Source organism: Macaca fascicularis, chromosome 8, assembly GCF_037993035.2.
Source record: "Macaca fascicularis isolate 582-1 chromosome 8, T2T-MFA8v1.1".
Taxonomy (NCBI): domain Eukaryota; kingdom Metazoa; phylum Chordata; class Mammalia; order Primates; family Cercopithecidae; genus Macaca; species Macaca fascicularis.
The window spans coordinates 33694829-33706954 of NC_088382.1; the positions used below are offsets into that span (position 1 = coordinate 33694829).

General features: G+C 40.0%; 1 protein-coding gene across 13 annotated transcripts in view; it reads left to right on the forward strand.

Moving 5' to 3' along the window:
• RBPMS (RNA binding protein, mRNA processing factor) overlaps window positions 1–12126 on the forward strand; it is a 188834-nt gene that overhangs the window by 109571 nt on the left and 67137 nt on the right. For all 13 annotated transcript variants that reach the window (XM_074000628.1, XM_065519038.2, XM_074000627.1 and 10 more), the window contains one exon: window positions 9968–10118. In XM_074000628.1, coding sequence (XP_073856729.1) covers window positions 9968–10118 — 151 coding nt within the window. The remainder of the gene's footprint in view (window positions 1–9967; window positions 10119–12126) is intronic.

The window sequence follows — 12126 nt, forward strand, 5'->3', positions numbered from 1 at the left end:
CAGAAAGGTTAAACAGTATATCCAAGGTCAATAGTGAAGTCGTATCTGAATCTAGGAAGTCAGAGTCTGAAGTCCACACCCCTGATTCTCACAATGTAAGCCTCTTGTTCATGGCGAGGTTACACAAAATTGATTGTGACCCTGAGTTGGGATTCTCTTTTATAATTGTGACTATAATTAACTATAGCTGATGGTACTCCTAGACAACTAGTTTTCTTGATACCTTTGCCAGTTGTAGAAGGGGATTGATTAACTAAGACCATCTTCTGGTTGCTTTTCTAATCCTTCTAGGTTTCGGGAGCAGACATGAGGTTTTCCCCATTTTGTTATTGGAGCAGATACTTCATACCTTAAACAATGTATTGTTTTCACCATAGGAATTTGGCTTAGTGGTGGGAGGGTGTGAGTTTGAGTGCCACAGTTTATTCACAGGAATAAAAGTGAAGCCAAATGTAATTGTATTTTAAGAAGTGGCCTAGTCACTAGGAAATCCCTCTGGTTAATGAGGATGAGATTAGTCTTTTCTATCATGGCCAATATTATTCTTTTATAACACTTGGCTTGTTATAGATATTATGAGAGGAGAAATTACACAGGCTTGAAATCTGTGGAAACATAAAGATAAACCTGTGGAAACATTCTAGACTAGACATGGAAACATATTCTTTTCTGTAACTAAAACCTTCAAAAGAGGATAAAATTTTACTGCGTTTTATGGAACATCTGGTTTAGAAACAATTATGAAGATTTTTTTTTAATTCAAGGGGTTAAAAATCAAAACTGGCTTCAAGGTATGTGGTAACCTAACACTTCCTGGAAGACTGTTCAATTAGGCAATCAAGTGAGGAACCTGTACCCAGACTCATGGCCCAGCATCACCTCTAAAGGCTCATGGCCACGTATACGACAGGAAGCCTTGGGAAAGGGGTCTCTTTCTCCAAGTGCAATATGGCTGTTTTACCAATGGAAAGGGAAACATGCTTTCAAATGACTGATTTAGGCAAGGGGAAAAAGGAGTATTAAATCAGATTATTCTAAGGTAAAGCCAGGGCAAGCACTGGGAGGTAGTTGGATTAAGAAAAAGAATGAGGCATAATTGGTGTGATACAGTTTCTCATTGGGCAATAACCCAGCAGCACAGGCTGTTGTATTAACAGTCCTGATGTCTTTGCAAGCAATGCCCTTATTTAGGAAAAGTATGAAATACGGTTTACATCTGACGGATTCTTTCCCTCACTTGTTCATTCTCTGTTGGAATCCATATCTACCTAAGTTTCATCACAATGCAAACTGAACAACAGCCTCAGTTATTATCTGAAAACAATGTCGTCTTTATAAAATAAAAATCTTTGCAGAACTGTAATGTCCTCACACACACATGCTCTATTGGGAATTTAAAAATTGGATTGTGATATGGATTCTACCGGTAGTTAGCTGGGAATTTAGGCACATTAATTTAGTTTTCTGAATCTTTTTTCATCTGTGTTGGGAAGCCTATTGGCATTTTGGATGAGAATTCTAACATTGTGTGGGACTATTCTGCTCCTTTTAGGACTTTATCTTCCTGCCTAATGAATGCGTGTATGGTATTCAGTCATGTAACAGCCTTCAGATACCTTTGCACATTTCTCTTTCTTTTCTTTCTTTCTTTTCTTTCTTTTCTTTCTCTTTCTTTTCTTTTGTTTCTTTCTTTTCTTTCTTTCTCCTTCCTTCCCTCCCTCCCTCCCTCCCTCCCTCCCTCCCTTCCTTCCTTCCTTCTCTTCCTTCTCTTCCTTCTCTTCCTTCTCTTCCTTCTCTTCCTTCTCTTCCTTCCTTCCTTCCTTCCTTCCTTCCTTCCTTCCTTCCTTCCTTCCTTCCTTCCTTCTCTTCCTTCTCTTCCTTCTCTTCCTTCTCTTTCTTTCTTTCTTGTCTGTCTCGCTCTGTCACCCAGGCTGGAGTGCAGTTGCACAATCTCGGCTCACTGCAAGCTCCACCTCCCGGATTCACGCCATTCTCCTGCCTCAGCCTCCCAAGTAGCTGGGACTATAGACGCCCGTCACCACACCCAGCTAATTTTTTGTATTTTTAGTAGAGATGGGGTTTCACCATGTTAGCTAGGATGGTCTCGATTTCCTGACCTCGTGATTCGCCTGCCTTGGCCTCCCAAAGTGCTGGGATTACAGGCATGAGCCATCATGCCCGGCCACCCTCGTACATTTCTAAATACCCCTAAGGAGTAGGGGGAAAGGGCAATGAGGAGTACTAACCATGGCTGAGAACTAGGTTTGATGACCCCAAAAGTTCAGTACTAATTATGAATTGCATGATTTATGTAGACAAACCTGTATTACTTACCATCAGAGAACCTGACCCAGTTCTCTACCAGCTTCCCATTCCTGTGATCTTCACTCATAGTTTGGTATTTTAAAAATGTTTGAGTGTCACAAGTTTTCACTTATAACATAGTGATATATTAATAAATGGTAGAAAAATTCTGCTGTTTCATTTGTAACTCACCTTCACACTGTTGTCTCTCAGTGAGTCCTATGCTCTCCACTGTAATAGATTACCCAGATGCGGGTTTGTCTGTGGCATCTCATGGAGTCATTTCAGGCTCCAACTGAGTGTAACAATTGTTTTCACAGACTCCTGGGGAGACTTTCGAATATACCTTGCCTAGTTTCTGTTTCTAATATAACCGAATGTTTTATGATGCCTGTGGCAGAGAAAGCTGACAATACTCAAAAACTGTAAATATATTTTAATCTTGGACCAATATTTGAGAGCTCAGAATCTCTCTAAAGTATGTATTTACTTCCTAGTTTCTGATGGAGATGACATGGCTATCAATTTTAAGAAACAGTTTATATTCCTAACTTATGTTTTTAACTTCTAAAAAGGCAAAAAAGTCAATTATTTCTGCTTCATTTCCTTTTCTCCTGTTGAAACATTTGTGGTCCCTAGGATATTTCCTTTTCTTGTGACCAAAATGCTCTTTGAAAATAGTTAGAAAGCTTCTATTGTGGCTCATGCCTGTAATCGCAACACTTTGGGAGGCTGAGGCGGGCAGATCACTTGAGGTCAGGAGTTCGAGACCAGCCTGACCAACACGGCGAAATCCCATCTCTACTAGAAATTTAGCCAGGCATGGTGATGCACACCTATAATCCCAGCTACTCGGGAGGCTGAGGCATGAGAATCGCTTGAACCCAAGAGGCAGAGGTTGCAGTGACCGAAAATCAGGCCACTGCACTCCAGCCCGGGTGACAGAGTGACTCTGTCTCAAAAAAAATGAAACGGTAGAAGACTTTTATTCTTAGCTCTCTCTAGAAAATGTTTTTTGTTGTTTTTTGTTTGTTTGTTTGAGATGGAGTCTTGCTCTGTTGCCCAGGCTGGAGTGCAGTGGCGCGATCTCGGCTCACTGCAAGCTCCGCCTCCTGGGTTCACGCTGTTGTCCTGCCTCAGCCTCCCGAGTAGCTGGGACTACAGGCGCCTGCCACCACGCCTGGCTAATTTTTTGTGTTTTTAGTAGAGATGAGGTTTCACCATGTTAGCCAGGATGGTCTCGATCTCCTGACCTTGTGATCCGCCCGCCTCGGCCTCCCAGAGTGCTGGGATTACAGGCAGGAGCCACCGCATCTGGCCACAAGGTCAGAGAGGGATAGTAGCAAATTTGGCTTTGAGTTTCATTGGCTGTGGGTTTTCCTTTGGAGCCGGCCATGGGGAAAGGGGCAGTATAAAGGTTGTTAGAATCAATTGAAGAAGTCTTTCACCTTACTAGATGGGATCGTATATTATTACTACCTTACTGTTTGTATCCTATAGTAAAAGGCAGTTTCATCTAGATCAGTACATATGCCTCACATCTACTGGATCAACAGGTCAGAATGGGAGTGTAGGAAGCTCTAGCAGAATCTGATAGGAAGCTCCTAAAGAAGTGACTTGTGGCTGTATCCCAGAGGAGGTAGAGTCTTTGATTGTTTAGAAGCTTCCTTGGAGAGGTTCAGTATCTCAGAAAGTCAAATAAGGTGGGGAGGGGAGTTAGAATTCTAGATCCTCAGCTTTTAGTCAACACTTATAATACTTATTCATAAGTGAGTTAGCAGAAAGATGAATGGGTCAATGAATCAGCTTTCACTTTTGAAATGGTAGAATAGTTTTTACTTGTTGTGAATGCATAGGCAAAGTAGAGGCAACAAGGATGGGGAGAGACTCCAAATTGAAGACAAACAGAAACAAATGAATCTAACTGTATTACAAATGAATAACACAACCGCACTGAAGGTAGGGGGGCATGGGGAAACTAACCCACAGATAATCCAAATAATACACATATTGGCAACACACATTTAGACTAAAGACAAAAAACTGTAAATATAAGTTGTAGTTAATAGACTTTTTATAGTGGTATCGGTTAGCAATTTTGAAACTAATGTGCGTTTTTGTATTGAGCAAATAAATAAATGTATAGTAGATAATGAGAGCTAGGATTCTCGCTGTTAGAGGAGTTACACATGCAAAGGAGAGGGATAGAATTAACCAAATGGTATTAGATTGGAATTGGAGCTATCAGTATGAACTTTAATACATCTAAATATATTTTAAATATATTAAAATATTTTTATTAAAATGAAAATTAAAAATGTTTTAAATAGATATGATGCAGAGAAGTAGATCTGAATGTGAGAGCATGTGTGTGTACACAACTGGGACACTTGGAACAGCAAAATAAATAATGATAGTAATGAATTATAAAGCATAGAGCTAAATATAAGTCTGTAAGTCATTACTGATGTAAGTAATTAATTAACAGGGCAGAAGGGAGAGCTTTTCCATGGAGTAGAAAGTTGATACACTGTTTATAAAAGGAGCAATGAAGGCAATCCCAGCTACTGGGGAGGCTGAGGCAGGAGAATTGCTTAAACCCAGGAGGTGGAGGTTGCAGTAAGCCAAGATCATGCCACTGCACTCTAGCCTGAGTGACAGAGCAAGTCTCCGTCTGGTGGCAGTGGGGAGGAGCAATGAGATTACTAAAGCACCATCTGGCAACTACAATAGTAACAAACGCTTCAGGTAATAATTATTAATAGATGTTAAAATTAGTAGATTTTTTGACAAACAACGTATTTATATAGTCTGGAAATACCTGTCTATAAGAAACTAGTTAAAAGGGGAAAACATAGCATCTTTACAATAGAGAAACTTGGCAAATGATCAAAGCTAATATCACTTGTAATGGGACAGAAGTGACATCATGTGCCTCTTGATATTATGCACTGTGCAGGACGCACATCTGTGATCTTCTGCCAAAAAATGCGTAACCTGAATCTAAACCAAAAAAAAAAAAAATTAGATAAACCCAAATCGAGGGCCACTCTACAAAATAAGTAGCTTGTAGTTTTCAAAAATATCAAGCTCATGAAAGGTAAGGACTGAAGAGCTCTTCCAGGAGACTAAAGTGATGACAACTAAGTGCTGTGTGTGATTCTGGATTAGATCTTGGATCAGGGAAACAAAGGGATGTTCTTGTTTTTAGGAAATCAGACTGAAGTAAAGGGTAAAAGGATATCATGCTTGCTACTTTTAATCAGTTCAGGGGAAACATGGTATGTGTGTTTGATAAATGTGAAATGCTAACATCTAAGAAATCTGGGTAAAGGGTATGTAGGAATTATACTATGTCTGCAATTTTTCTGTAAGTCTGCAATTATTTCAGAATAAAGTTTTTTTTAAAAAGTAACTAGTTTTAAAAACATAGCTGGTTGAATGCTGTGTCCCAGTAGGAAATCCCTTATTGCACCTTTCTCCTTTTGTTTTTAAACTCTGTATTGGATTTTATAAATTATACATATTTGTAAAAATTTCACATGATGGAAAATTGTACAAAAGTCTGTGCCCTCTCTCACCCCTGCCACCAAGTGGACTGCTATTAACCGGTTGGTTGTCTCATTCTAAACCTTTCTGGACTTACACAGATAGAGAAGCATACATGCGCGTGTATATACAGACTCCTCTACCTCCATACTACTAAACATTGTTGAGTATCTTTTTTTTTTTTTTTTTTTCCCCAGCCTAATCTAGCCATGGACATCTTTCTCAATATGTATATATAGCTCTGCTTTGTTTGTAACGATTTTTTTTTTTTCCTAAATGAGTCATTCCATTGTCCCTGAAACTCGTTGTCAAGGACTGATGGACTAACTTTAGTGTAGAACCATTTGTAACAACACCGGGAGCCTGAAGCTAACAGAATTGAAGTACTCTGTTTATTGTACCAGATAGCCAAGACTCTGTCAGGCATGAGGGTGCTCTGAAGACCTCAGTGACAGGAATTTGGAGACTTTTGTTCTAGTGAGAGGCTGTTACGGTGACTCAGCTTTGGTCAACATCATTTTCTGTGTCTCTGTATAGGCTCAAGGTTGAAATCTTTATAAGAGAAAACAGGTTTGTGGTCAGGGGAATAAGGGCGCAGAACACAGACACTGGCCCCTGAGTACCCTTCCCAAAGAAGAAGACTTAGAAGGCAGTAGCCATCTCATCCCAGCTACTCTTCCCAGGGCTGCTCTAATGATTTCATGTCTGATCTGTTCTAGTCTTTTCATTGAGTCTATCTTTCCTACCAACACTAGAGTTACCAGCAACCACTGTGATTCTCAAATGTGGTGCCCATACAAACAGCATCAGCATTACCCTGAACTTGTTACAAATGCAAATTTTCAGATTCCATCTCAGAGCTACTGAACCAGAAACTCGAGCAAGTCCTCCAAGTTGATGCTGCTAATATTTGAGGGTCACAGACTTACTACATAAAAGCTGATATTATCCCCTCATTTTTAAAACCTAATGGCTCAGCTGAGCACACACTCCAAAGTCCTCACTCATGGCCTAAGAGGTCCTTTGTGATCTCGCCCCAGTCTGCTTGTTCAGCCACCCCACTCCCAACCTTTCCCATCCCAATACCCTTTCTGCATCCTGTTACAGAGAAATTTGCTGAGCCCTTTCCTGAGCTGCACCTGGTGAACTTCTACTCTTCCATCACTTCCTTGGGTGCCTTCCCTGGCTCCCTGGCATGAAACTGCCCTGATATACTTTTAAGTACACTGGACAAACAAGAATATGTTGTTTCTCAGCAGTGTCCTTTTATCTCCCAGAATTTGCCCTGAGTAGGGAGTTCAGGCTCTGTAGATTATATGGAACCTGGATTGGTTGAGACTATTGACTGTCCTGTAGCCAGTCAGATTGGGGTGCTTGTAAGTAACTGTTTATATTCAATATACTAATATTCAGAAACTATCCTTTCTGGTCCATGTAATAAATAGGACACCATTTACATTTGGAAGAGAAAGGTTCTCTGTTTATTGTGAGAAGAACGGTGAATTATGAGCAAGAGAGGAAAAGGTTGCTTTTGAAAGACACAGGTTCACCCTTTCACTTGGCAGTAATCTTATCCTGACAGCATTTAATGTGAAGTAATTGTAACCAGAGAAGAATCTTAGTAGGCTTTAATTAAAAACACAAGGAATTTTTTTCTCATGTATTCTTCCTCCTGCCTCTTTTTCGTCTTTCTCTTTTTCTTTTTTCCCTTTTCATTTCTGTGTTCTCCCTTCTCCTGCCCCTCTTTTTTCTCCTCTTCATCATCCCTTAACATTTAAAATGTTTTTGGCTTGGCTAATCCCTATGGATGGAAACTTAGCTGAGCAGGATATTGATTACCAAATATGGTATTGCTGCTAAAGATGTTAGAGGAATGTGGCTTGTATTCTAAGCCTCCGGCCTCTGAATAAGCTGCCAAACAAATTAGGTCATTTTAACTTCTGAGCTTTTTTTTTTTTAAATAAGGATGCTGGAACTTTGATTTGGAACATGATGTTGATGTTATTTTAGTTCAAATGGAGGGGGTATGAAGAAGGGGGCAGGGAGTAGGGGAGACTTAGTTCAGCATGTTTTAGGACTCAAGCCACCAGCCCAGGTTGTGTAAGAGGCAAACACATTATGTGGAGCTTCAGTTGATTCTGGAACCACCAGAGAAAGAACCGAGGCATAGAATTCACATGTACAGCCTCATTTTCTGAGGCCAGATGCTCTAGACTACGACCAGGTCCCAGGATACTCTTCATGTTATCCCCAGTGGCCTGGGCCACAGGACTTATCTTAATGTGAGCTCAGGTTTAGGAAAGTTGCTTCTTCACAGGAAGGTTGGTCAGGTTTAGTGCCAGGGAGGACGTCCTGAAGTTGATGGCAAGTTGCTACTATGTGTGTCTGATGGAGTGTGATGCGATTGAGCAAGTCCTTCCACAGCATACCTGTACTTGAAACCCAGGGACTGTGCTTGTCTCCCAGCAGAGACCACAGTTCTTACCTCCATTCTTGGAAATATTTATTCTGTTGTAGTATTAGCTTTGTTAGGGTTGAAGTTGGTCCACCTCAGTGAGGTCCTTTGTGACCTCACCTCAGCCTGCTTCACAATGCAGCTTTGCTTTTTGTTTTTGTTTTTCCTTATGTACTTTTTGGGCAAAATAGTATTGAGGTTTCCCAAATTTAAAAAACAACAAAACAACACAACACCAGTTAAAGAAAATGTTCTTATGTTTCCCAGAATGGGCACTATCTGTTCACTTTTCGGTGTTGATTAGGTATGCACAAGGGTATCCTCCACATCCCTTTTGCTACTGCCCTCAATTGGTTTCTTCTCAGAATGAGTGAGTCATGCTCGGGAAGAAATTCCACCCACTCCAAGACTTCTGGGTCAGGGCTCTGTGGCTTTTGTTAGGCCTCCCTAAGGACCTCTCTTTCCTTCCCCTTCACCCCTTATTTCCTGTTAATGCCATTACTATCCAGCCACAGGCTCTTCCTTGTATCCTTGAAGCTGAGCCTGTGAAGTTTGAAGTTCTGAGTTGTTCATCCTGGTCTCTAAAGTAAGAGAGTCTTATTTTTGTGGATATTTCTTTTTCTTTCTTTTTTTTTGAGACAGAGTCTAGCTCTGTCACCCAGGCTAGCGTGCAATGGCGCGATCTTGGTTTACTGCAACCTCTGCCTCACGGGCTCAAGCCATTCTGTCTCAGCATTCCAAGTAACTGGGATTACAGGCACATGCCGCCACGCCCAGCTAATTTTTTTTTTATATTTTAGTAGAGACAGGGTTTCACCATGTTGCCCAGGCTGGTGTTGAACTCCCGAACTAAGGCAATCCACTCGCCTTGGCCTCCCAAAGTGCTAGGATGACGGGAATGAGCTAGGGCATGAGCCACAGCACCCTGCCTGCTCTTATTTTTTTTCAAGCTCATTAGGAAGAACGGTGGCGAGGGGACGGGGGATGCTTTGGAGCCCTCAGGCCCATGTGTATACATTCAGAACACTAAATGGCAACTGTGGTCTTTGGAGACTCATTTTCAGGACTCCAGTCCCTTTCCAGACCCCACCATGAAAACATGGGAACTGAGTGGGTCCCATGGGTGCATATTTAAAATGCACTCTCTTGGGATAGCTTTTTGACATGTAGGGTCCAGAATTCATGGTATTGGATGCTTAATAATGAAGACATTCTTGAATGGTGGAAGGATTCCAAATAGACTTGTCTTGCCCTAACTTGTCTTTCATAGTGTCTGTGATTTATTTTACTGAATATAATCTGTTTTAGGTAAACTGCAGGAATAGGGTCAAAGGTAACTGAAATTACTATACATTAAAGTGTATAACTGTGCTAGGAATTTCCTGGTTCAAATTTTAAACTGGAAAGTTTTTGTCTAAAAAGAAAAGGAATAGTTGAAAATCTGTGTAACTACATTTTTTAAGTAAATTAAATACCACTGACTTTCAGGACACTTTGTGTTGTCATTTTTCCTGTAACCTGTGTAAGTAGTAAGAATGACAGTGGTTGCTGACCTTTTTTCCTGATAGACCAGGGTTTACTGGTGTGTTTATTTTGTCACCATTCCGGTTTGACTCTAAGGAAATGAAAACATCTTCCATTTGTTCTCTGTTTCCAAAGGGCATCCGCTTCGATCCTGAAATTCCGCAAACACTACGACTAGAGTTTGCTAAGGCAAACACGAAGATGGCCAAGAACAAACTCGTAGGGACTCCAAACCCCAGTACTCCTCTGCCCAACACTGTACCTCAGTTCATTGCCAGAGAGCCATGTAAGTCGATCTACTTTTCATTTAAAAATAATAATAACTAAGAACCGTTCGTGTGCTGCATGTGAGGTTACACCACGGGACATGGAGCTGGCTGAGTCTTATTTTCCATTTCTGTGAAGAGGTTGCCTAGGCGTTCTTGGTGTCAGAATTCCAAATACAGCAATCTTGTTTGCAATAGGCTGTCCCAAAAGATGGTTCAGCTTGAACAGAATCATAACTTCAGAATTTCATTTGATGTACTACAGATTTCCTTAATGTGACATTGACCATTGTGAGTATGCCCCTAGTTGCCTTGGGTATAAACCCTTTATTTCTCCATGCTCAGACATGAGAGCTGGTTCTCAGCATTCACTTTAATCCATTTGTTGAAGGACATCAGCTCGGTGGCTTTGGAAAAATAGGATATTAAAAGTGAAAGAAGCAGATCTTAGGAAGTTGGTTCTATTCAGTTTAGCCATAACTCTAGGGGGAAAAGTAAACACACACAAAGAATTTATATATTGGAACAGTCAGTCTAGCAAACTAATACCAGCAAAACTTTAAGGAAATTTGGGGCTTCCTGTTTCAACTTAATTGGATAAGGACACTGGCTGATTGCTCAAGACATCTTCTACCCCACATTAATAAGCTTATTTCATTATTTCTGCCTTTCATTGAATAACTTTAAAAGATTGAATTTTCTTTCTCAAGCTCAGTCAGTGGCAGAAATGGGGCATGAGACAGGCCTTAACTTTTCCTTTCATTACAGAGCCATACGTGATTTAATATGGCAGGGCATTCAAGGAAACCCAAATGACTTGGATTCCAAGTTATTTGGAATATTTCTGTCCTGTCATTTTTGGTCTGCTTTCGAAACCACACGATTGTGATCTTCTTCCTTTGATAATACATTTTTAACTCTTCTTATTGAAATTGAAGGACACATGGATTCCTTGCTCCCCCCATGTCACATGCATGTCAGATTTAATCAGGTTATCTTTGGAAGTCACAGCCATTCTGTAGCTCAGTCACTCTTGCTTGCTACTCATCAGTAGAAACTAATAGATAAGTCTTCCAGAATGTTCTAAAATAAATGTTTCTATGAATCCAGAAAGTCATAATAGATGAAAAAATTATTTTGTTCTTTCACCTTCTTTGTCCCAGGGAAACTAGAAAACTTTGCTTACTTATTTGGGAAGGAAATCTAAACAAAAGTTACATCTTACAGTGTACTTGTAATACAGCAGAATATAGGAACATCCTTTACATAATTCTTCATCCTTAGAGTATCTAGCTTAATACTTTGTATATTGTATGTATTTAATATTTATTATAGTGAGTGGATAAATTGATACTGAAATTGGGCTACTTGTAGAACTACAGATGGATTTCTATGCCTCTTCTCTCTGAAATTTCTTCTCTCTTGATCAAGGCATCAAAAAAGAGTATTTTTAGGATGCCTGAATTTGTAAAAATAACCTAAAGTAATTCTTTGCCTTTTTAGTGAATTTGCCAACCTCAGATCTCAGAGTTCTTTGAAAAGATTAATTCAGACAGGAAACGTAATGCTGGTGATACTTAACTTTACATCCTCAATTCTTTGCTGAATGCTCTTTTTAACAGGCCCACAAAACTTTTTGTGAATTTCCTACAACAGCCCTGTGACATAGGTAGCCAGGAAGGTTGTAGCCAGGTCACAACATGCTATACAAAAGCAACAAATAGGAACAAACTGAACATTCACAAGTCCCTGAAGTTACAGGACAGCATAGTAACCGAGCTTAGAACTCTTTTCTGGCAAGCTCTACTCATCTCCCTTCCCAGCATACAGAACAGTACAAAAATGGCCAGATAGTTTCCATGACAGGGTAAAAACTTGCTCAGCTGTTGACAGCAACACAAATTTGAAGTTTAAATAAATAAATAAATAAATAAATAAATAAATAAATAAATCCAAGCAGCCAGCAGTGTATTCTTGAGGAAAATAAAAGTCAGCATGATTTATCTTAATATAGCTCATTTTTACGAC